The 27,500-nt window shown below is 35.1% G+C and overlaps 2 protein-coding genes across 4 annotated transcripts in view; one reads left to right on the top strand and one right to left on the bottom strand.

The window, feature by feature from the left end:
- Positions 1–27,500, top strand: part of neurod6a (neuronal differentiation 6a) — a 63,921-nt gene that overhangs the window by 15,161 nt on the left and 21,260 nt on the right. The gene's annotated exons all lie outside the window — the stretch shown is intronic.
- itprid1 (ITPR interacting domain containing 1) overlaps positions 1–27,500 on the bottom strand; it is a 39,135-nt gene that overhangs the window by 11,593 nt on the left and 42 nt on the right. For both annotated transcript variants that reach the window (XM_087309821.1, XM_087309820.1), the window contains exons 1-11: positions 27,286–27,500; positions 23,018–23,146; positions 21,686–21,734; positions 21,505–21,545; positions 18,559–18,615; positions 12,116–12,164; positions 11,369–11,443; positions 11,072–11,274; positions 7,906–8,366; positions 7,763–7,823; positions 2,814–2,932 (exon numbers count right to left, since the gene is read on the bottom strand). The exon at positions 27,286–27,500 is cut by the window's right edge and continues 42 nt beyond it. In XM_087309821.1, the coding sequence (XP_087165947.1) occupies positions 2,814–2,932; positions 7,763–7,823; positions 7,906–8,366; positions 11,072–11,274; positions 11,369–11,443; positions 12,116–12,164; positions 18,559–18,615; positions 21,505–21,545; positions 21,686–21,734; positions 23,018–23,138 (1,236 nt within the window). In that variant the 5' untranslated portion in view covers positions 23,139–23,146; positions 27,286–27,500. The remainder of the gene's footprint in view (positions 1–2,813; positions 2,933–7,762; positions 7,824–7,905; positions 8,367–11,071; positions 11,275–11,368; positions 11,444–12,115; positions 12,165–18,558; positions 18,616–21,504; positions 21,546–21,685; positions 21,735–23,017; positions 23,147–27,285) is intronic.

Consider the following 27,500-nt stretch of genomic DNA (forward strand, 5'->3'; position numbering starts at 1 on the left):
AAAAAAGAAGACTTGAAATCAAACAATTGTTATTAGACCTATGAAGGTGTTATTATTTAAAGAGCTAGTGCATCATTCCACTCCACAACTAGGGGCGGTCGGTATCGAGTTTTTTGGAGTCGACTTCGATTCTTGACTATTATTTTGAAGTCAGTGGAATCAACTCCGGAATCGACTCCTTTTACATTCACTTAAAATTGCGCAAGGATTAAACATGCTGTATTATATCGTGATTAAATGCTACAGCCTCAATTGCAGCTTTACATTGTGCAGTTCTCCTCTGGTCATATAAAACCAGCAGTTTCAATCATTTGCAGTGAATATAAAATGGTTATCAGCCCACACTTTTAGAGCATATTTTAAGTCTCTAGTTTAGATAATTATATTGCAATGGTGGAGACATAGTAAAAACATCAATTTATTATCAAAATAAATGAATTTTTGAAACAAATTTCTTTACCTACTGTAAAATTTGTTTCTTAATTTTTTATGTATTTTTGTAGTTATCTACAAAATAAACAAGAAAAGTGAATATTAGAGGTAAAATTAAGTGCGTTCAGGGACAAAGCAAAACCACTATCACATGATCAGATTTTGTCAATAAGTAAATCTTGGCTACTTTTGTCATTATGATTACTGTTTTATGATTACCGTATTGATTACTGTCGTTATCATATAGACAAAGACTTGTTCCAAAGAGCCGACCCCGCAACCATACGGGACTAAGGCCAAAGATGAAGAAGAAGAGTTTATGGTCAGGCATCTATTATTAATAGTCATGAATACCACAGGCCTAATTTTACAAGTGGCTACTATAGTAAATGGTAGTATTTTTTTATTTTATCCATATATTTTTAAAAACATAGGGTACATTTTGTTACTGAAAACCATGTCCTCTGGTGTGACACTGGATGTGCTCATTTTAAATCAGGCAATTTCCATGGAAAACTTGAATTAGTTGAAGATTTAATTAGATTCAAGATCATATGACTGAAGTCCCCATGACATCCACATGTTAATTTTTTTTTGTCTCAGAATATTTCAGACATTGATTTTTTTTGGAACCACTATAAAATTAAATATTGTTGTCCTTTGTGACACCCCTATTTACTGAAAATGTCCAACATAGTCCTAAAATCAAAATAACGATTAATTGGACATTTTAATTCGATTATGATTAATGGATGATTATTTTATCTAGACATCTATTTAACACAAAAAAAGCTTGCTCGGTGATGTGAACCAACAACAAGCAGATCAACATCCATGTTTTCAGGACTTGGTCTGTTGGTTTAGAGCAGGGGTGCTCAATCCTGTTCCTGGAGATCTACCTTCCTGTACAGTTTAGCTCCTACCCTGATCAAACCCACCTAAACCAATTATTTAGGACCTGAAATCCACTTGATAATTACAGACAGGTGTGTTTGATAAGGGTTGCAACTGAAATCTGCAGGAAGGTAGATCTCCAGGAACAGGATTGGCCACCCCTGGTTTAGAGCATACCAAATCAAAATCTGGTTAGATCCCACTAAAAAAAACTAATGTAGAAAAGACCAAATATGTCTTTACAAAACACAGCATGTGGTGTCACAGTATGCAAACAATAACTAAATAGATTGATATGCTAAAAATAAACATAATTCAATTACTTTTACAGTTCAGTTCAGCTGGCCGACTGTATTTTACCAAAAGAACCAGTGTGAACATACACACACCCTAAATGTAACTGAAAAAACAGTGACTATAATTCCAAGAAGCTGTTTCCAAACAGGTTTCCCAAACACTCCCAAAAGTATGGATATTAGCCAAAACACTATACTGTGCCTTTTGATCTGTTTTATATATTTAATTAATCTTTATTTCTATGGCACTGTAGATGGTCACACTTTACAATAGGGTTGTATTGGCTAATATATTAACTATCATGAACAAACAATGAGCAATACATTATTTACAGTGTTTATTCATGTTAGATAACATAAGTTACTGAACAAAGTTGTTCACTATTAGTTCATGTTAGCATTAACAAAGCATGAATTTGGATTTTTAGTAAATGTTGAACTATGATTAATAAACGCTTTGCAAGAATTGTTCATTATTAGTTCATGTTAATAAATACATTAACTAATGATGTAGACTGCATTAAAGCAGCTTAACATAGATTAAGAAAAAAGTCATAACAATACTTCATAACAACATATCCTTGCTATATAAAAATATTAATGATTACTTAGTACCCAGAAACCTATATACGGTTGATGTCAAAATTATTAGCCCCCTTTGAGTTTTTTATTTATTTATTTTTTAAATATTTCCTAAATGATATTTAACAGAGCAAAGAAATTTTACAGTATGTCTGATAATATTTTTTCTTCTGGAGAAAGTCTAATTTGTTTCATTTAGACTAGAATAAAAGCATATTTGAATTTTTTAAATACCATTTTAAGGACAAAATTATTAGCCCCTTTAAGCTATTTTTTTTTTAGTAGTCTACAGAGCAAACCAGCATTATACACTAACTTGCCTAATTACCCTAACCTGCTTAGTTAACCTAACTAACATAGTTAAGCCTTTAAATGTCACTTTAAGCTGTATAGAAACTATTAAAACTATTATGTTTAAAAATGTGCTGAAAAAAATCATCTCTTCGTTAAACAGAAATAGGGGGAAAAAATAAACGGGGGGCCTAATAATTCTAACTTACTCTGTATATTTCCTTATTCCAATATCAAAGAACAATACTCAAGTTAAACACATGCGTGAACCAACTGTACTGTATATGTACAGAAGGCAAGAGCTGAAACGCATCTTACCTTCATGAGCTCAGGGTTGTTCTGCTGGGTCAGCGCAGGTATAAAGGGCTCCTCTAGAAAGCCGCTGCTGTCTGACTGACAACTGTTGGTTCTCATCACATAAGACTGGATTCGTTCACCTACATGACATTAGAATGCATTGATATAAACTCTAAAGCCTCTTTATCACACTAAACAAACATTAATTGTTCCACATCAATGTGGCAAGGCGGACATTACCTATACAGTATGCAGCACATATGAAAATGACTGAACAATCTCATGAGCCATTTGCATAATATCAGAGATGGAAATTGTTCCATGTAAATGAATTGAATCCACAATGTGCTTTCACTCTTGAAGAACTAAAAGGAAAGAAGTCTGCAGGAATACAGGTGGATGGATTGTTGACGTTGCGTTTTGACAGTCACACATTAGTGTTTACATTATTTAAAATGTTGTAAATGCAAAACCTTTTTTTGTCCTCCATGGAACTCATCATTCGGTTATTCATTTTACTTCAGCTTAGCCCTACTTCAGAAGTCGCCACAGTGGAATGAACCACCAATTCCTGCATGTTTTACACAGCGAATGCCCTTCCAGCTGTAACCCAGTATTGGGAAACACCCATACACACTTATTCTCACACACTTATGCACTATGGGCAATATAGTTTACCCGATTCACCTACAGCATATGTCTTTGGACTGTGGGGGAAACCGGAGTACCCAAAGGAAACCCACACCAACACGGAGAGATCATGCAAACTCCACACAGAAATGCCAACTGGTCCAGCCGGGACTCAAACCAGAGACCTTCTTGCTGTAATGTGACAGTGCTAACCACTGAGCCACCATGCCACCTCCATGGAACTCCTACTATAAAATGTGATGTGTTAATTATTTTTACATTTTTGAGCCAAATCTCTGTTTCAAGTGTAGTTCATGAACTACAGCTCTTATGAATTAAGAAGAAAATGCTGAAATCAGTTATAAATATCACAGGCTTAATTTTACAAGTGGCTACTATAGTAAATGGTAGTATTTTTTTTTTCCATCCATATATTTCTTAAAACAGGATACATTTTGTCACTGAAAACCATGTCCTCTGGTGTGACACTGGATGTGCTCAGGCAATTTCAAAAACTTAGTTGAAGATTTAATTAGATTCAAGATCATATGCCTGAAGTCCTCATGACATCTACGTTGAGCTTTTGTCTCCGAATATTTGACATATTTAACTGTTTTTGGAAGCACTATAAAATTAAGTTTCTTCTTAAGTCGTTCTTTGGTGTGACACCCTTAGGGTGCACTTGCACTATGCTATTCGAACCATGCCCAGGCCCGTTTCCCGGATCCTTGGAGAAGTGTGAGTGCTCTGAATCGGGCTCAGGCCCAGTTCACTTGGCCAGCCCTGGCCCGGTTGGACCAGGTGTGCCAGTACACATGTAATGCTAGTGCAAAGCGCACCTGAGCCTGAAACTGAAGACGAGGCGTCACTTTTAAGGGACTGTTTATATGGATATGTAGCTTGTAGCGGTAGTTCTACCAGGAAGACCAAAATGTCACGTCACTCATCACAATTCGTTCCAACCAAAAGCCCCGAGACACAAGGAATACCTAAAGCCACGTCACCCATCACAATGAGTTCCAACCAATAGCCAAGAGACAAAAGGAATATATAAGCCGTTCATTCATTTCATTCATTTGGTAGCAGGCACCGATGCAGACATTCCTTTAGTCCTCGGCAGACTTAGCTGGATCTTTCCAAGATGGAAGTTTCCAAATCGAGCTTTGGACGGGGCCTCCGCCAAAGAAATCCTGTTTCATGATACTCTTGTCAAACAATACTTATCAATAAATGTAATCAGTATCATAATTGTCTCCCTGGTCTTTCTGGTAGAATTATTAATCTTTCTTACTGTTCACTAAACTCAAACTGTGGTAGATATTTAAAGACGCCAACCCCTCATTGCGTGACAGCTGTGCACCTTCAGCAAACCTCCTAATACCTGCAGCACGAGGACTTTATGATTGTTTATGAGCGTTAAAGGTGGCTGATCTGTTCGGCGAAATATTTGACTGCGTGTCACTGCATCCCAAACGACTAAAACTATATAACTAAAGAAATCTCCACTGTGCTGAGCGAGAGCGCTTCTTACTGCACAGCACAGCATCGTAGGCATGCCCAAGCTTGAATGCGATGTGAGTGCGGGCCATCTGGGGAGACGGGAGGGGGGACAAGCGTGCTTCGGCCCAGTTCAAGGCAACTGTACATAGTGTGAGTACGCCCTTATTTGCTGAAAATGTCCAACAAATCATGGAAATCAAAAAATTATTAATATTAATGTCTGCTGTTTTGTTGTTTTGTTTAAACTAGTTATCTTATATGAGCTGAAACAACAGAAGCCTCAAGTTTTTTTTTTTCCAATAAATTAATTGCTTTGTTTAATCCACTTAAATTTGCTAAAAGTAATAAGTAAACTTGTTTTGTTCTAACACTACTTGAGTGTGTCTTCATTTTTGCTGTCAGACCATAGGGCATTTAAGGTAGACCTCAGTAAAATGTTACAAAACAGCACTGTAAAAATGCTGGGATCCACACAATTGCGTTGGGACAACATGAAGAAATGAAGTTTCAAGAGTTCACACTTGGCTGATGACTGATTATAAAGCTTGTTTGGCGTGCTGTCCCGGGAGAGAGCCCTGAGCTCAAAAGATCCTCGAGCCCGGGACTTCCTCCCGTTTGCAAGGCGAGAGGGGAGTTTGAGCTCAGGTAGATCTTGAGAACTCCCCTGCTGTAGTAGCTAATGAACAGATAGTGATTGCTCTTAAGAGATAACTACTTACTAGGAGCATGTCTATGATGCTGATTTGGATTAGTCAATTAACTTAAGTTGCATGTTTTTGGACGGTGGGAGGAAACCAGGTGAACCCGGGGGAAACCCACTTGAGCACTGGGGAGATCGTGTAAACTCTGCACAGAAACATCGGCTGGCTTGGTAAGGACTAGAATCAGTGACATTCTTGCTGTGAGGCAACAGTGCTAACCACTGGGCCACCATGCCACCCATCCAGGAAAGGAGGAGGAGTAGAGGAGGAAGGGGGGATTCTTCAAAACAAAGATGGCTGTTATATGGAACTTAGAGTATTTATACCTGCAAGCAATCATAAGCATGTGATCCTCTCGAAATTAGTTTATAAATAAACTTCACTAAGAATTGTGTTGTTTCAGCTCATTTTAAATAAGTAGTTTATTTATACCAACAGCAAACATCATTTTTTTTTTATGAATGAAAGAATTGATAAAGTTAATGACTCCTAATATTTTTTGTGAAACGTCAGAATCAGTGGCGTAGTGCAAAATGCGGAGGCCCCCCTGCAGAGATCACTGACGGGCCCCCTGATGAGGGGGGGGGGGTACGTTATACGTCATTTTGCATATCACAGACGTCATCACGTTCTACCTTTTCTGTTTGTTTAACAGCCTATGGTTAATAAAGGGGTATTTATAATTGCACTACACTTTATTTAAGCATGTTTATTTAACTAAATGTATTGCTGTTTGAATACAGTATGTCATTATAGATGTGTAGTGAATGTGCAGTAATCTCTCATATGTAATAAACTCAGACAAGTTCAGAAACTGTCACTAAAATATCTGTGATTGTGAACAAGAAAAGAATAAACGGTCCAATTAAATTGTTAAAATAAAGGAGAAGTAGATCGGTTTGACTGTACAAGGGAAATACCTTCACACTGCCTGTGCTAAATCATTTGTCGTCGGTACGCAGAGGGGTGATCTGCTCTCGGGCTGCAGGTGGGAGAGGCTGCTTTACGAGGACTGACTGGGCCGCCTGTCAGTGCTGTGAGGCGGGGGAGGGGCCGGCGGCATCACACGCAGCTCATTGAGAAGAGTAGGGACGGTACAGTATGAACAAATGACAGTCTAAAAAAAATATCCAATAACACACAAAGTCGCTAGATTTGTCGCTTGGGGGGGTCTGAAAAGTCGCTAAATCTAGTGACAAAGTCGCTAAGTTGGCAACATTGGTGGCAAGCAATCAGAATGAAGTAGTCCACCGCTTAAGAGGTGTTCAGAGAACACAGACGTGTGAACTTTGGTTCCGACCACAGTTATTCCCAAGAGTTTATTGAAAATCGCGACGACGCGGGGCCCCCTAATCACGCCGGGCCCCCCCGTCGGTGCGTGCCCAGCGGGCCCGTCCGCTACGCCACTGGTCAGACTTCAAACTACATAAACATATCAATATTCTCTTCAAAAACAATTCGACCCTACACACGATCTTAATTCAGCTTTTCTTCGATTCAACCAATTTCAAGGTCAGAAGAGAAGCATTAAGGCGGTCGCACAAGTGTTCACATTGTTTTATATTAGCTGCTCAGCAACGTGGACAACTCCAAGTGGTGTTAAATGTGTCATACTGTATTTATAAGGTATAATTCACCCAAAACTGTCATTTCAGCCTTCATGTATTGACAAATTCGTGGCCGCGAATCACACATGAGCTGACACACAGTTTGTTAACTAGGTTTGTTTACGAGGACTAGTGCCAATGAAGTCTACGTTAATGAACAGAACCTGAATAGGCTCTGAATAACAAGTAATAACTTAGCAAATAATGTTCAGTTTGTTGCAAACTTGTATTTGGAAGAGTTTGTTGCAAACTGAACCCAAAGTGACTGCAGTGAAAGTGAAACCAAATGTCATCTGATGTAATCACTTTGCTGTGAATTAACAACCAAGACGTATATAAGCATTTTAACCAAAAGTAGACCTACACATAGGCATGATATTATTGTTGTTGTTTTACCATATGTTTGAATAATAATAGGCTACTCATATTAACCTTTATTTTACATCTAAAGAATCGTGAGAAAATCGTGATCTTGATTTTGAGGCAAAAAAATCGTGCAGCTCTAGCATACAGTATACTGAACAGCATGTACCTCCAGGATCCACTGGGCCATTGCAGCTCCCAGAAACACTTCCTTCATCGAAACTCTGGATCTGAAAAAAAAGACCCAACAACATTAGAAAGAGCACAATAAGGAAGTACAGAAGATATCACTGGAGATACACAATACTTCACCTCTTCCAGCTCAAAAGATTCAAGAGGCCTTTGCAGACCCCCCTCTTTTGAAGATGGAACAAAGTTAATTTTCAGTAGGTCTGATGTTCCTCTTGCTTCTGGGCTGTTCACAAGTAACCCAACTGATTCTGAATTCACATGATCCTCTTCTTCTAGAGGGAAGAGACTGTTTTCTGCCATTCTTGTGCGTTTTGAAGGGACCCTTTTATCTGTCAATGGTGATTCGGGGACTGATGGGGTCATGGAAGCAGAGAAGACCTGCTGGTTTTCTAGTGTTAGGGCCTGACTGCGGCTCTTCTTGTAGGCTTTACGCAGCATCATGGCCATGCGTTTTCTCTTCTCCCGAACTTCTGCAGACAACCGGGAAGCTGTAGATGACTTCGCATCTTGACCACTGGCACCAACCAGAGAGGAGAAGGTTGTGGTGACCTGCTGGAGAACCTCGAGCTGCCTGAACCTATCTGAACGTTAGGAGAGAGAGAGAGTTTGAGGACTGTTGAAACGGCTTGCAGATAAATCTGCTTATCACGATTTAAACCCATTGCAGCTGTACAGGAAATGACTTTTAATTTAGCTGTTTGGCACATTAACCGCATAACAGCCCCTTAAAAACAGTTCTATTAGTTTGTCTTTTCTAGTAGTTTTTAGCAGCTTTCAGAATGTAAAAAAGACCACAAAGGACATATAACATATCACTTTTATTAATTTAAAGGCTGTATGTAAAAACAGATTGTAATTATTAATTTTACCTTCAACAATTGTAAAAATGCACCCAAAATGCACCACTTTTTAAGAAAAACCATTGTAAAAAGTTTTACCTATGGCTTGTGCACTATATTAAGTGTTCTCAAGCCTGTTCCTTACACAAAACTAATGTATGACTTCAGATTATAGTATAGACTTCACTTACAGACTTCACTTTAGTTAGTATAGACATATAACATATAATATTTGTTTATTTGAAGGCTGTAGGTAAAAGTATTCTTCTTACAGATAGAAATTTTCCTCTCAGGCTTCAAAAATGACAAAAACCCACCATAAAACCATCATAAAAAGTAATGTCTATGGCTTTACCAATATATTAAAAGTCCTCTCAGGCCTGTTCCTTACACAAGACTAATGTATAACTTCAGATTATCGTGTCTAATTATTTAAACCACTTTAATAGTTAGTATAGACATATGAAAAATGTATTTATTTAAAGGCTTTATGTAAAAGTATTGTACTTAAAGATTGGAATGATGATTTCAGACCTGTTCCTTACACAAAACTAATGCATAACTTCAGATTATCGTGTCAAATTATTTAAACCCTTTTAATAGTTAGTGTAGACATATAACATATAATATTTATTTGAAGGCTGTATGTAAAAATATTCTTTTTAGAGATTGTAAGGATGATTTCAGGCTTCAAAATGATGAAAACGCACCACAAAACTATCATAAAAAGTGGTACTTAGGGCTTGTGCACTATATTAAAAGTTCTCTCAGGCCTGTTCCTTATAAAAAACTAATGTATGACCAGTATATCACGTCAAATTATTTAAACCACCCTAATGTTTAGTATAGACATATAACATTTAATATTTGTTTATTTGAAGGCTGTATGTAAAAGTATTCAACTTAAAGATTGGAATGATAAAGTTAGGCTTCAAAACCATAAAACTGGTGCCTATGACTTGTGCACTATATTAAAAGTCTTCTCAGACCTGTTCCTTACACAAAACTAATGTATGACTTCAGATTATAGTGTAAAATTGTTTAAACCACTTTAATGGTTAGTGTAGATATATAACATATTATATTTATTTATTTGAAGGCTGTATGTAAAAATATTCTTCTTAAAGACTGGAATGATGATTTAAGGCTATAAAAATTATGAAAACGCACCATAAAACCATCACAAAAAGTACTGGCTATGGCTTGTTCACTATATTAAAGTATTCTGAGACCTGTTCCTTACACAAAACCAATGTATGACTTCAGATTATTTTGTCTAATTAATTAAACCACTTTAATTGTTAGTATAGACATATATAATATTTATTTACTTAGAGGCTGTATGCAAAAAATATTCTTCCTAATGATTGTATTTTTCCTCTCAGGCTTCATAAAGCATGGAAATGCACCATAAAACCATCATAAAAAGTGGTGCCCATGACTTGTGCTCTGTATTAAAAGTCTTCTCAGGCCTGTTCCTCGCACAAAACTAATGCATAACTTCAGATTATCGTGTCAAATTATTTAAACCCTTTTAATAGTCAGTGTAGACATATAACATATAATATTTATTTATTTGAAGGCTGTATGTAAAAATATTCTTCTTACAGATTGTAAGGATGATTTCAGGCTTTAAAAATGATGAAAACGCACCACAAAACCATCATAAAAAGTGGTACTTAGATCCTGTGCACTATATTAAAAGTTCTCTCAGGCTTGTTCCTTATAAAAAACTAATGTATGACCAGTATATCACGTCAAATTATTTAAACAACCCTAATGTTTAGTATAGACATATAAAACCATCAAAACCATCATAAAAGTGGTGCCTATGACTTGTGCACTATATTAAAAGTCTTCTCAGACCTGTTCCTTACACAAAACTAATGTATGACTTCAGATTATAGTATAGACTTCACTTTAATACTTAGTATAGACATATAACATAGATTATAGTGTACAATTTTAAACCACTTTAATAGATAGTATAGATATACAGTATAACATATAATGTTATTTTTATTAGGCTGAATGTGAAAATATTCTTACAGATGGGAATGATCAAAAGGCATGAAAACGCACCATAAAAGTATCATAATAAGTGGAATTTAGGGCTTGTGCACTATATTAAAATTCATCTTAGACCTGTTTCTTTAAAAAAAACAATGTGTGACTTCAGATTGTATTATGTTATATTATAGTGTCTAATTAATTAAACCACTTTAATTGTTTTGTTGTCATTTGGAAGCTTCACAGTCTCTATTCACTTTCATAATGCTGAGGAAGTTGCCATTGTAATCTTGAAATTAATTTTCAGTATTGTCAAGAAGTAGCCATTATATTCTTCAGAAAATTCTTTGAGCACCACAGAAAAAACAAGTTATATGAGTCATGACATGTTTGATTAAATAACTCATTGTTATATGAACTTGAGGAAACTTGCTCACTCCTGACATCTGCATTTTCGATGTCCATTCGGTTCTGCTGAGCTTCCAGAAAGAGCTGAATGTTGATGCCACGAGCACTAGACTGGTAATTGAGAAATCGTGCTGGGATTCTTCCTGTAATGTCAGGCTCCTCGATACCGAAACCCAAATCAAGCAACAATTCCTCAGGATCATCCTTCAGTATGTTCAACACATCCATTATACTGCAATAAAAACAACAAAATCAGCGTGAATATCAACCAACCAAAGCCTTAAAGTGAATGGATGACGATTGTTTTTACTGTACTATTCTCTGACCTGACGTCAGATGGTATCGATGGAGTCGATGCAAAACTGTTCCACCTGGACTGAGAAGGAGGATCTAGAGACGACCTGTGCACGGATGACATACGCAAAAAACAAAAGGGAAGGAAATGAACCAACTCTTCCCTACACACCCAAGCCATCCTTCGCCTCTCCTCCCTTTCACCCAATTCTGGTCAGGAGGCGTTCATTGCACCATCGGTGACATTCCACCTCATGCAAACCAGCCCGGCAGCCCATGCGGTGGCATGTCAACAAATCAGCATTTGCATGGAAAATATGACTAAGGTTTCTGGCAGGTGCCTGGACATGCACATATCGAATAGACACTCACACAGTACTCCATCTGATATATAGTATATACAGACACGTGCACTCTACATATTCATGTAACGTATTGACCACCTCAGGCTGTTTTTATTTGGTGTACCATATTCTGTACATATGTAATCTAATAGTGAATAGATGGCAGCACTGATGCCAAAAGTGCAACAGTTCTTAATTATTTAATATTTAAAGAAAATTAATCCAATGAAAATGCACAAAATAATGGTACAACATTGGTTTTTGAATGATATTGAACATCTAACATGCAGTAATAGCACTAATAATCTACTGCAAGATGTGATTTCTAGCTAATTTTAAAACAAATATCTGTTTTTATCATATATTATTGGCAAGATGTCACATTTTAAGGTATAAACTGAAGCATAAAGCGAACAGAATATTAAGAGTTCTTACCTCAGAACGTCTCGTACTGCTTTGAGAGAGCGTTTCCCATATAAAGATGCTGCAGAAAAAACACAGAGGAGTTCATTTAAAGATGGAAAACATCTGTGTTTTCAATTGCACACCTCCAGACTGCCTCCCAGCAGCTATATTAGGTCAGAATTCTTCATTGTTATGTTGATGTTCTCGTCTCCTCTCATAAACAAGAGTACAGAAGGCTTCTGGCATGTTGTCAAGGACACGCTGATGTCTTCTTTAAAAGTGGACCCTGTGCCTAACTTATTTTCCTAAAGCAAAGTCTTTGTTTAATCTTTGCGCATTCCCAAGAGCGACAGTCCATTTCATTCTGTGCCTTCCATTTCTACTGTGTTACGAAACCAAATTACCTTATTCTCTACAAGGGGAGTGTCTGACAGCACGACTAACACTAGAGATTCAATGGAGCTTTGCTGGTTTTCCTAGGAAGAGAGATAAACAACGACAAACATGAAGACAGCAGTCTTAGAGGAAAGACAGACCGAGCACACTAAGCAGAAGGCAAACAATTATAGGTGGTCGACGTGAATATGACCATTCAAAAATGTTAACACGACCAGCAAGTGATGCATGTGTGTTATGCACTAATGCATCCTGTTATGTCACTGAATAACTTTGTCTTTTTTGGCTGGCCTAAGTACAGTTGAAATCAGAAGTTTAAATACTCTAAAAAAAGGAACAAAACCATTTTTAAAAAAATGTCTGATGTTAAATTGTACAAAACATTTACTATTTTAGGTCCGTTAGGATTACCTAAATCATTTACATTTGCTAAATGCTAGAATAACGAGAGCATTTTTTTTAGAGTTTTTTATTAATTTTAAGTCACTAGTTTGCATACATTTTCCTGGTATTCTTTTAGCTTTGCTTTTAAACTGTATAACTGTGGTCAAATGTTTTGGGTATCCTTCCACAAGCTTCTCACAATAGTTTAAAGGAATTTTGGCCCATTCCTCCTGACAGAATTGGTGTAACTTTTTCAGAGTCTTGCTCGCACAAGCTTTTTCAACTCTACCCACAAATTTTCTATAGGATTGAGATCAGGGCTTTGTGATGGCCTCTCCAAATCATTCACTCCTTGTCCTTAAAGCCTATTTTAAGTAATTTGGCAGTGTGCTTAGGCCCATGGTCTTTTTGGAAGACCCATTTGTGGCCAAGTTTTAATTTCCTGGCTGATGTCTTGAGATGTTACTTCAGTATTTCTACATAATGTTCTTTCTTCATGATGCATCTATGCTGTGAAGTGGACCAGTGTCTCCTGCAGCAAAACAGCCCCACAACATGATGCTGCCGCCCCCATACTTCACAGTTGGGATGATGTTCCTAGGTTTGTAAGCTTCCCCTTAAAACTTGTCCTCCAATTGTAACACTGGTCATTATGGCCAAACAATTCAATCTTAGTTCCATCAGACCACAGGACATGGCTCCAAAAATGATTCTTTTTCCCAGTGTAATTTAGCTAATTGTAATCTGGCTTTTTTGTTGATTCTGGCTTGTTGATTTTCCCATGTTGTCACACAAGAAAGCAGTGTGTTTGAGGTTTTCCTTTAATACTGTTCAACAGTTGTGACTCCAATTAGCTCAAATGTTGTCAATTAGCCAATCAGAAACCTCCAAAACCTCGACACCAGCATCTGAGCTTTTTCAGAGGCATAATAATCTTATTGTATGTAAACTTTTGACTTTCAAGAAAAGTTATAACAATTTCTCAAAAAATATCTCTCATTATTCTGCTATCAAGCACAACAAAAACAAATTTGATAATAATAATTTACTTAAAAGAGAAAAAGTTAAGTCACATTAACATCTGACTTTTTAAAAAAAAAAAAAGGTTATGTGCCTTTTTTTATAGTGTATGTAAACTTCTGGTTTCAACTGTATAAATTTCCTTGTTAGTGGAGAACAAATATTTCAAACGTCTTTGCATAAATAGTTTTTAGTACTACGATGAAACTACCTTAAGAATCTTATCTATTGTGATTATCTGTATGTTGGAACATGCCAGAGCTCAACGTAAGACTTCAAGGAAGTTTCTGTAGCAGCCCTAAAGCTAATGTGGAAGGTCAGCTCAAGATAAACCTGTTCACATTTCCCACCACCGCAGAATGTGTGCCTCAAACTCATAAGCGGGATTTTTTAGCTATGATTTAGCCTTTGGGACATGTGCCTGTTATTAAATTATAACCACAAAATGAGGAGGCATTCTTTTTATTTGAAATAGGGTATGGACTGCCTGAAAATACTGGTGGTGTTAAAACTAGCAGTATACATTGGGAGGATCTTGGGACTTGATTTGAGGTCAGATGCATTTGAATTGTGACTATATTTGCATAAAAGCAGCTCATACTTGGATGTGCACTTGTTACAGTAATCAGAGCATGCTTTCTAGCTGACAACAACAAAACACATGTAGGGATGACAGATTTGTTCACATTGGATACGGTGCATGCAGTGTAATTCTGAATGGCTTGAAAACAGTGCAGTAAACATTTAAAATGGGTGTTTACTGAACATTTGAGTTGTCCTAAAACAAAATACATGTATATATTGAACTATACCTAATCTTGTCTAAGAAAATAAATCAACTTGGGACTTGTAAACTCAAAATATGACATTTTATTGTGTCTAAATCTTGCTGTAGCTCTGACACAAGTGTCTAAGTTTGAGGTAATTAATCTACTGTTAATATTAAAATGTTTATAATACAAAACAAGTTTAAAGCTGATTAAGTGGTTCTTGTAACATGGCGTTCACACGCTTGTGTCATTCTGAACCGTTAAGATGTATTTAACTACTATGCTGTAAGCACTTTTGGAAAAAGCAAGCTCATCGCTCTCTGTCACTCTCTATTACTGTGCATCTCTATTTGAAATAATGAACCTTAGCATGCAAAAGATGCAATATGTGAACAGCCCCTTATAATACCATGCTGTAAATAGCCTTTTAGTACAGAAACCCTAATAACAGATTTTGTGTGTATCTTTTTAAATGCAAATCAGCTGCTGCTCCCCACCCCCTTTCCACAAGAGGGTGGAGTCGTTACAGCTATTGCCTTTTTTGCTCCAGCAACAAACAAAACAAAATATGTTAATGGATTTTAAAGCCTTGTCAATTTAGACAAACAACAAACAAAATATCTTATGGATTTTAAAGCCTTGTCAATTTAGACAAACAACAAACAAAATATCTTATGGATTTTAAAGCCTTGTCAATTTAGACAAACAACAAACAAAATATCTTATGGATTTTAAAGCCTTGTCAATTTAGACAAACAACAAACAAAATATCTTATGGATTTTAAAGCCTTGTCAATTTAGACAAACAACAAACAAAATATCTTATGGATTTTAAAGCCTTGTCAATTTAGACAAACAACAAACAAAATATCTTATGGGTTTTAAAGCCTTTTCAATTTAGACAAACAACAAACAAAATATCTTATGGATTTTAAAGTCAATTTAGACTCCAGATTAATGATTTCTGAGAGCACAAACAGAAATTGCACATGTGGAAAGTAAGCTGTCAGATGACACATAAACTGGCCCGGATTAAGAATTCAGAGGCCCCTGGGCACAATTTCTTGTAGGCCCCCAACCTGGCTGCACCTCTAGAGTTATAAAATTGATCTATAATATATTGCCTGCATTTTTAAAATAAATTATATACCCTACATATATTTTTAGTCTACAAAGATTTATTATTTTTAAAGCATTTAAAGCACACTTTGGAAAAAAAATACTAATAAAACTAGTGAAAATTAATGGATTTTAATATACTTGTTCAAGTTCACTGAAGCAGTATTAAAAATTTATATTTAAGGGTATTTTTAATGTATAACTTCTTCAAATTTATAATGCACATGATTTGGATATAACACCTCTTCAATCCAGTTGTATAAATCTGAGTCTTCCATAATACACACATATTAATGATTCCTACTTGTCTTCTCGAGATGAAGAGTAGGCAAAATTAATATGTAGTGGGGAAAAAAAAAGAAAAACGTGTTCATCAGATGCTGGATTCAAACTGGGTTCATAATCGATCACGTCAAAACATGTTGACATGCACTTTACGAGCTACGCCACACACACTAATGTCTGTTATGCTCTTTACTTATCTTGTCTCTGTCAATTAAATGGCGATAGGCGTGAATCATTCAACTAGCTTATTCCAACGAAGTGCGCTATTTGCACTTAAGACTAGTGTCAGCCTAAATAGACACTCCAAAATCTGAATTTTCCTCCCTCGCAGGGGCTCTAAGTCTGGGGCTGTGCCCATAATGCCCATTGGTCAATCCGGCCCTGCACATAAGGTTGCTTTAATAATAACTATCAAAAACACAGATGATTTCCCAGCAATGGGATGCGGCTGGAAGGGCATCCGCTGCTAAAAACATAAGTTGGCGGTTCATTCTGCTGTGGCAACCCTGGATTAATAAAGGGACTAAGCCGACAAGAAAATGAATGAATGAAAAACACAGATGATTATATTAAAAGCACACCAAAACAAACAAGTTTACATAATGTTGGCTGAGTAAGAAATCACATGTATCCATATATTCAACACAATCTCATTGCAATTCGTAACTTGATGTAGTATCTAATTCATATAAATTCATATCGTTTTCGTACGATGTGCTCATTCCAAATGACAACTGGGTTTTTGGTGGGGTTGGGGGGCAAGCCCTTTTTAAAACCTTACATTTTTGTATGAATGAAGTTGTCTAAATTTTATACAAATTTGCAACTTATCTGCAAATTCGTAAAATAACTGGAGAGATCAGGCTGGTGTATTAGATATAAAAATGGCCAATAATGCATACTGGGGAGAGAGTGAACAGGACCAACCTCCAAAAAAAATTTTTTAATGTAGTCTAACATCTAATTCAATTCAATTTAATTCTGCTTTATTTGTATAGCGCTTTTACAATGTAGATTGTGTCAAAGCAGCTTCACATAAATGGTCATAGTAACTGGATCAGAGTAGTTCAGTTTTTAGTGTTTAAGTTCAGTTCAGTTTAGCTCAGTTCAGTGTGGTTTGAAGTCATTATTGAGAGTCCAAACAGTGAAGAGCAAATTCATCAATGAGTAGCATAACTCTAACTCTAACACAACTATTACATTTGTTTATGTTGACTTTAACATATAGGAAGCTAAACAGAAATTAAGTTGAGTATAAAGTATAGTGCTCCACCAGAAAAGGTAGCTTGTAGGAAAGTCTTTACACTAGGTAGAGGAGTTCAAGTATCTTTGGGTTTGTTCACGAGTGAAGGAAAGATGGAACGTGAGATTGACAGGCGGATTGGTGTAGCGCAGCAACCGTTGTGGTAAAGAAGGAGCTGAGCCGAAAGGCAGAGATCTCGATTTACTGGTCAATCTACATTCCTGGTCTCACCTATGGTCATGAGCTTTAGGTCATGACCGAAAGGACAAGATCTCGGATACAAGCAGCTAAAATGAGTTTCCTTCGAGAGTGTCAGGACGCACCCTTATAGATAGAGTGAGGAGCTCTGTCACCCAGGAGGAGCTCGGAGTAGAGCCGCTGCTCCTCCACATTGTGAGAAGTCAGCTGAGGTGGCTCAGGAATGTTTCAGATGCCTCCTGGACGCCTACCTAGGGAGGTGTTCCAGGCATGTCCCACCAGGAGGTCTCAGGGAAAACCCAAAACACGCTGAATGGACTATGTTTCTCTGCTGGCCTAAGAATGCCTCGGGATTCCCCCGAAGGAGCTGGAGGAAGAGTCTGGGGAGAGGGAAATCTGGGGTTCTCTTCTAAGACTGCTGCCCCTGCCACCCGGCCATGGAAAAGCGGTTGAAAATGAATGAATTAAGGAATATAAAGTAGACATCTTAGAGTAAGTTTTTCTGCATTAATTAATTTATCTAAGAATCTTTTTTGCCCATTACATTCATAATGTAGAAAAGCTCTAAATAAATGTATAGAATACTATAAAAGTCTGTAAACACACAATGTAAAATGTAATATGATAAGGGGTTGGTTTTCTTCCCAAACCTACTTGTTGATCCAGGAACATGTCGTTCCTGGGTAAATCATATTAAGCACGTATTTCTCGGCTTTATCTACTCCTTATCTTTTTCCATGTAAATAAAATTCATGCAGTAGCAGGTAAAGTTTCCACAGATGTGCATGACACATCTCAGACTGTTGTCCGTGAATTGTGGGACTGGATTGACTCACGCTCTGCCAGTGTTTGTGTTAGTGACGAGATTTGCCATGTTTAAAATCCAGGTTTAGCACAGGCTCTCTCCGAACACTTCAATGTAACATAGATGGATCTGTACGTAATGTTTTAATAGTAGTTAGTAATCTGGACACCAACCAATGCCACTTATTTATATCACCCATTCGTCTTGCTTCAACTGAAGTCAACCAAGCAAAACAAAAACAGCCAATGTTTACCTTCCACTCCCAGTGCCAGATCATCTTCTCCACTCTCGTTTCTTCTTATAGGTTTCACTGAAGGCAAAGCTGAATATTTTAGAATGAAGCGTGTGTGACGGTTTACACAAGTCAATAGGATCAAATTATTCCATCATCAAAAATAAAAAAAGACCAATTGAAACCATAATTGTGATTTGTTTTAGTATGTTTTTGATATTAGGGCTGCACAATATATCATTTCAGCATCGATATCGCAATGTGTGCATTCGCAATAGTCACATCGTAGGATTTGCAATGTGGAGATGGGATTATAGTTGATCAGCAATGAAGAATTTAGTGTTTTTGTACATTACATTTTATTATTCAAATACATATTATTCAAATTCCGCCCCGCGATACATTATCAATGTAGCCAAGTATCTATATTTATTTAAAGGTAAAAAAGATCTGAGTTACAGTAATCCATCAGCCTTGCACTGATATCGTTCACCGCTTAGCTGGCAGTACATAAGGTGGCGCCTCTTATAATGGTGAATCGAAAACACATCAATGTTGCAATTCGACAAAATAGACATGCTGTTAATAAAAGAAATACATCTTATAACTTTTCATTTTTCCCCCTTCATTAACAAATATCATGATATATTAAGGATGATTTATCGTTATCTGGGGTAAAATATTGTGATAATATCGTATCGTATTACTGTACCTCAATATCTGACTACTTATTTCACTTTTGTCTTTAGCATTTAGCTTGCAACTAGATTACTCTAATCAATCTAAGTTAATTTCATTCCAAATCAGGTCATCTGCCGAAATTGTATTCATATCGCAATATATATATCGCCACCTAATAATTATGAGGTTCTATCTGACATTTTTTGTCAAAATTGAGTTATTGACATTCTTATTAAATGACAACTTATTTACATTATGGGTTGTTTACATTTTAAGACTTTTTATTAAAAAAAAATGTTACAAACATACTGTTTGCTATATGAAATGCAAAACCTTTGAAGTTCAATATCTCAAAATCATTGAGAACGCAAATGGAACCTTACAATCTAAGTTGACGATATCGCAGAAAAATAAAAGGTCCCACTTTATATTAAGTGTCCTTAACTACTATGTACTTAGATCAAAAAAATAAATACAATGTACTTACTGTGATTATAATGTATTTGAGAACACTTGTGGTGCTTTTGAGTTGGGATAGAGGTTGGGTTATGGACAGGTTTGGTGGCATGGGTAGGTTTAAGGGAGGGTTAAGGTGTAAGGGATGGTCAACAGTGTATTTACAAATGTAATTACAAAAGTTAACTACAGATGTAATTACATGCATGTATTTAATCAAGCATAAGTACACAGTAAATACATGTATTTACACAATAGCCCCTTTCACACAGTGATACCGGTAAATATCCGGAAAATTTCCGGAACGACTTTACCGGTATATTCAAAAAAGCGCTGTTCACACAGGCGAGGACGTTACGGAAATTTTCCGGAAAAGAGCATTCACACATCCATTCCAAAATACCGGTAAATTCTGACATCATTCACCACAAGTGAGCTTTAAACGGCTGCGCTTGTATTTGTAAACATTTGACTAAATTACAAACTCTGTGGATGATCAATATTGTGAACAACTTTCGTAGAATCACTTTCGCATGTTGAGATGTTCATAATATGTGCGTGTGCAGGCGCTCATAGGCGCACGCAAAGCTTGAAGGTAAACAAACAACGGCTTATCATAAGCATCTCATCGATGATTATTTACACAGTTGACATAAAGAAGAACATATAAACGTGATCTGACTAACTTCTAGAAGCTAAATGTGTCTGGAAAAATATTCAAAGGCTTTTATCCTCACAAACCGCGCGGACGTAAATGCGTCTGACTGTTGTGATTGGCTAAAGCAGACGTCTCACGTCAGCACGTTCTAGACGTGCACGCGCTTATTACGGGAATCTTCCTTCTGCATTCACACAGCGCAGCATTCCGGCAAATTGCCGGTAATGTTACAACTTCTCTTTCCGGAAAATAGCCATAACGAATTTACCGGTATTTTCAAAAAGGACCTGTTTACACATACAACCTTGCCGGCAATTTTCCGGAAAGGTCTGTATGTGTGAAAGGGGCTAATAAGTACATTGTAACAAACTATTACTTCCTGTGTAAGTACATATTAGTTAAGGCCACTTAATATAAAGTGGGACCAAATAAAATAAGCAATGTCGGATTTTTTCAATATTGCGCAGCCCTAATTGATATATTTACACAGATAGGATATGAATTTGAACTGAGATGAGCACATAATCAAAAACTCTTCTAAACTTTAATATACAATACAGGAAAATTATTTTTCAAAGTTGTAATTAAAACAAAGAATATCACAGAAAAAAAGACTAATTGAAACCAAAATTGTGTTTTTTTTTTGTCAGTATGCTAGAGAGGAAATTAATATGAATTGAGATGATCACTTTATCAAAACCTCTTCTAAGCTGAAATTTGCTGTACAAGAAGATGATTTTTCTAAGTTGTAAGTTGTAATTAAATAAAAGATGATTAGAGTGAATTTTAGACATTCCTTTTTTTTTTTTACAAAATACTTTATTAGTTCATCACAAATTCAATTTATAAATTCTAATATTGTTAGAGTATGTTAATAAGTACAAGTATAATAAGCTATTATATTATATTTTTGCTTATTATGAAAGTTATTATTTGTATAAATATATATTCACAAATAAAGTCAAGTTAACACTAATAGATATTATTTTAAGTTGTGAATAAAGATTATTAGACTACATTTCATTACATATTTTTGAATGCTATTATAATGTTTCTACTCTTAAACTTTTCACAGTTTCTACATGTAATTTACTATTTGTTTGTCAAAGTTTGCAAAACTTAGTAGTTTCTAAGCTGATTTTTTTTGGGTTGCAAATTGAACGTAATTTTACCTGCAAAAGTTTCCAGAACAACCTCTGGTTTCGTATCAGCCCTAAAACAAGGAAATAAAGCTGAATTAGTGAGCATATTACGAGAAGGAAACGCATTTAAGAAAAGCATTTGAGAAAAGCTTGATCCCTCATTGAAGCCCCAAAGAGTGAGACATAAGCACTTGTGAGATTCAACTCTTACTTGGAGATAGTCATAAGCCAGCGCTCTACACTGTCTTCATCGCACTTCCCTGTTCAAAACAAAGAGGAGAAAAACATTGAAACATTCTCCTTGCTTATTTACTCTTCAATGTACTTTAAAAACAGAAAGCTCTGGATAAGCTATTGAATGACAAGGGCGTTCACTGACACTTTGCATTGGCTGTGAAGTGAGCCGTTTTTGACATGTGGATGATTCTTGAAGTTATGATTTGACCAACATTGTTAAGCAATAAGTGATAAAATTGTCTGAAATATCAAACATTTTCAGCTTTTTTTTTTTGGAAACGACTCCCCTAGAGTTAAACAGTTTTACCATTTTTAATCCATTCAGCTGATTTCACAGCAAAAAATTGTCATGATATTGTCTTGTTTTCAGAATTAGATTTTTTATTATTTTTAATTTTTATTTTATTTTATTATATATATATATTTTTAAGTTTTATTTGAAACTAGCAAAGTAATCTGCCAGTGGGGTAAGCAAAATAAAAAAAATGTTCACTTTGAAATAAGATTGTATTTTGTTTAATCCATTGGCAGATTATTTTGCTTGATTTATGGAAAAACTCACTTAATTGTGACATTATTTCTGAAAACAAGACTATATTTTTTGCTCATCTAGAAAATGCTTCCTAATTTAAGAATTTTTTTACATTTTTTTATTTATTTTATTTTATTTTTTGCAGTGTTCCTGGTCTCTTACTAGAACTTTTAGCTTAGTCTAGCATAAATCATTGAATTGGATTAGACCATTAGCATCTAACTCAATTTCATATAATATTTTCCTATTTAACTATTTTCTTATTTAAGCTTGACTCTTCTATAACTACACTGTATATAAAGACTGTTGGAAAACGAAAAGCTGCTGCTTTATAGGGCAATATGTCAAGGAACTGTATTTTCATTCTGGTGTAATAATCAAAGAACTTTGCTGCCAGAATTCTTTATGCCAGAATAAGAGCACAGTTCCTGTGTATATCAGCCTAGAAAGTAAAAATTATTAATTTTCTGTAGGTCTTCGTACACAACATAACTACAGAATAGTCAAGCCTTAAATAAGCAAATGATCAAAACTCTTTTGAATTTAAGAGAAATGCTAATGGTCTAATCTAATTCAATGATTTATGCTAAGCTAAGCTAAAAGTGTTCCTGCCAGACCCAGAGATCAGCTGAATAGATTAAAAAATCCCAAAACTCAAATAATTATCTCTATGGGAGTTGTAAAATTACACTATTTAAAAAGAAAAGTTAAGGGTTTCTTTAATCTCCATGTATAGATGGACACTAGTTAATAAATATCTCTTGCTGTACTTACTTGTGTCAGCATTAATCATCGGGGCAATCTCATATTTATCTGTTCTATTCCATCTGTTTCTGGAGGTTTGTAGAGTTGCTCTTCTAGCTGCAGATTCACTGGTAGATGTGGATGTGGTCATTATGTCTCCTTTTCAAAAAGCAAACCACGCTAGTGAGAAACACCTCATTATGAGCTCATTCTCTCTGGAAAAGTACTAAAAGATACAAATATATTTTAAACAGCTTATGGCAGCCAGCCGAATCACACCTTACTGAGGAAAGAACATAGAAGCTGAGTATTTTTTTTGTTTGTTTGTTTGTTTGTTTTTACTCTTATTACATTAACATTGAACTGGCTTAAAACAGCTTGTTTGACTTCATAAATTACGTTGAAATATAATAACTTAAGTTAAAATAACAAAACAATGTTGTAATGACAAGTGTTGCGAAAGTTACACCAAAAAAGAAAAAAGTAATTAATTAGTAATTACATATTTTCAAAATGTAATTACTTAACTAAACAATACTAAAACTCTCCATGTTCGATGAGTTTCCTCCGGGTGCTCTGGTTTTCCCCACAGTTACTGCGATATAGGTGAATTAAATAAACTAAATTGGCCATAGTGTATGTGTGTGTATGGGTGTTTTCCAGTACTGGGTTGCGGCTGCAAGGGCATCCGCTGTGTAAAACATGTGCTGGATAAGTTGGCGTTTTATTCCACTATGGCAACCTCTGATGAATAAAGTAACTAAGCCGAAATAAAATTAATGAACTAAATACTGAAAATACTCATAAAATTCAATCCGTAGACAATAGAACACTCAAAAAATATTTTTTGACTACTTATGTAAAATGAGCTAAATTAACACAATTCTTGAGGTTTTTTATTTTGACAACATAATTGTTTTATGTTTAATCCACTTAAATTTGTAAAAACAAATAAGCTAACTTAATTGGTTTGTGTTGGGAAATTTAAAGCAATTATCCAGCATTTTTTTACAGTAAATTTAAACTCTCAAAGTCTTTAAAATTGAGACATTTTCCTGGAACTTTTAGTTTATAGATAACAAATAAATACATATAAATATATATTAACACTCAAATATTAAATAATATATGTATCAAAACAGAAAATATTTCAAAGTAATTACACCATCATTTATACATACTTTATATTGATATACATTTCTAAAACATATCATTGTTTAAGCTTTAAGAAAAATATTGATAACGTCTGCATAACAATATATATATATATATATATATATATATATATATATATATATGTGTGTATATATATATATATATATATATATATATATATATATATATATATATATATATATATATATATATATAATTTCTGCTTCTGTGAATACCTTATATTATCATGAACTAATTTGTCATTAAATATTTTCTTTATCATATGCAATTGTCTTGATAAGTGCTGAATGTTTTTTATTTTATTTAAAAAGTAGTAGTTTTCAGCTAGATACTATATATTGCTTTTCTGAATTTATTTATAACTGTTGAATTCACATTAATTTAAGCTAGAACATTATAAATATGTGTAACAAAATTATCTAAAAATAAAAAGTAGTCCCTTACTTGACTTTTTTCAGCTGAAAAGTAATTTAACTACAATAATTGCACCCAACACTGGTCATGACACAATCATATGATATTTTACAGTGTACGTGTTTATTGTGCAAGCGAGCCAAACGGCTGAAACAGCACAAACACAGAAGTGCTTTACTAAATATTTGCTTGTCTCTGTGCTCTGTGAGATTTTCCTAATCCATGAGCACAATAACAACACATCACATTTGATGTAATTTAATCTAACAATGTTGCAGATGTGTGTATTTAATGATAATCCTTCACTGTAAAACCCAACAGTCAACTTGAAATGAAATCAAATGAAATGAGTGTAGTTAACTCAAAATTGACTGAAAGTTAATTCTACTCATTTGAAAAGAGTTTTGAACTCAGTGTTGAATGTAATGAGTTAATTAAATAGCTAAATACTTCAGCTTAAATGGAGTAAGTTCACAGTACTCATATAGATTAGTTTTTTAACTCAAATGGTTTGTTGCAATCGGTTTCCCTAAGCAGTTTGCGTTGCTTTAACTTGTTAGGTTTTACAGTACTCAGTTGGTTTGAGTTTTTCTGTGCTCAAATTGCCTAGTTTACTCAAATGGATAAAGTTCACAGTACTCATTAGCATTTTTCTTTACTTAAATGATTTGTTGCAGTCGGTTTCCTCAAATGGTTTTAGTTGCCTTAACGTTTTGGGGTTTAAAGTGTTGAAAATTATTATTTTAGTTTGAGCTGAATGAAACATAGTATGTATGTATGTATGCATGTAATAGTATCATTGTATTATAGTTTACATTTTTGTTTGGCTTAGTTGTGTGTTGTTTACTGTATGTGAATACACATGCAAAAACACTAACTACTAAGAACCAAATAATAATAATAGACAATAAAGTCACTAAATATTGGAGTATTACTACAAAATTAGTTTTAAAATTTTATAATGTCTAAAAAATGTGATAACATGCAAAAAATTATAATAAATAAATGAAAGATTATTAAATAAAACATTCATTACACCCTAACTTAATTATTTTGGAAATTATAAATAAAAATAATTTAACTTATTCATTTTCTTTTCGGCTTACTCCTTTTATTAATCTGGGTTCGCCACAGCGGAAAGAACCGCCAACTCATTCAACATATGTTTTACACAGCGGATGCCCTTCCAGCTGCAACCTATCACTGGGAAACATCCATACACACTCTTTCACACACATACACTTCGGACAATTTTAGCTTACCCAATTCACCTATAGCGGATGTCTTTGGACTTGTGGGGGAAGCCAGAGCACCTGGAAGAAACCCACGCCTACACAAGGAGAACATGCAAACTCCATACAGTAATACCAAATGACCCAGCCAAGGCTCGAACCAGCAACTTACTTGCTTTGAGGCAATCATGCTACCCACTGCACCACCGTGACGTAATTATAATATTATATTAATATTATACAAATTTAAATATTAATATAATATCCATTCTGACGCAGTGCCGTAATGGGTAGCACATTCACCTCACAACAAGAAGGTCGGCTGGGTCAGTTGGCATTTCTGTGTGGAGTTTGCATGTTCTCCTGAGGCAACCCCAGATTAATAAAGGGACTAAGCCGAAAAGAAAATGAATAGATATTCATTCTTATATATTAATATCAAATGATTAATAATAATGACCACCAAGCAATGAAATACATGAATAATTACTAACAAAAAATGATGAGGAGATATATTACAAATCTAAAAACTTTTTTAAAGCTTTTTAAATGATTTAAAAACAGTTTAAGACCACAAAATACAGTTTTTCAGGGTTTTTTTTACAAGTATTTTTAAAAGATAAAAAATTCAAAGCATGGAGCAACTTTAACTGTCAAAATACTTGATAGTCTGTAAAGTTACATCAACATTTTTAAAACGATGCTGTAAGTCATAATTGTACTCGACTGTCCTTGACTAATAATTTTCCTGAAGAGCAACCGTGCTTCACCACACCTGTAACTGTAATTATCGAATGTTACTAAACATCTTATTTAGCAGCTTCAGCTGTTGTATAAGGGTTAGAGCTGAAATTTGCTGGAAGGCAGATCTCGAGGAACAGGATTGAACACATCTATCGTAACACATCTATCGTTTTTGTCTTCTACTAGACAGAAACACAGACTAACAGGCGAGCAAACTTATAGGCTAGTTATTTAATTCAATAGTCATTTACAACACTCTCATATTAGCCAACATACACACAATAAAATACAAAAAAAAAAAAGGAAATCACCAAAAACAAACTTACAGAACAAATTAACTACAACGAATGAAAATGGCCCTGAAACAACCATATGATCAACAGGATCAGGTTCCAGACTGAGGTAAAGTTGGTTTTATATTCAGACATTCAGACTTTTTCATTAATATAATTTCAAAAAAGTATTCTTTCCAAATTCAAAATAGTGTAATTAGCAGCCAATTACTATCAAAGTAAATAGTCAAATAAAATAGTGCTATTGTGGTTTTCAGACCGAATACTTAAAGTACCATGGTAAAACAATATAGGGAGCATGTCACAGGTTGAGCGAATGTGCGAATATAAAACCAGCTATACCTCAATCTATTCAAGACTACTTCATTACAAAAAATAAACTTCACATTAAACATTACAAGACTACACATTTCAAAATATGAGAAGCACGAACACTCACCTGAGCGGATCCAGACTGACTGAACAGCTGCCTCAGCACGCCCGCTTTCACGCTGTTATCACTATATCAACCTGAGCTAAAAACAGAAACACACACTTCTAATTTAGTCCACATATGAGGAAAAACACAACCCGTATGCAAATCAAGCGCGAGAAAAACAACCCGAAGCACAAAAGGCGATGTGTGTGAACGCCGTGCACTGCTTTAATCCAGAG

This window comes from Danio rerio, chromosome 24 (genome assembly GCF_052040795.2).
Source record: "Danio rerio strain M-AB ecotype USA chromosome 24, GRCz13ab, whole genome shotgun sequence".
Classification (NCBI taxonomy): Eukaryota; Metazoa; Chordata; class Actinopteri; order Cypriniformes; family Danionidae; genus Danio; species Danio rerio.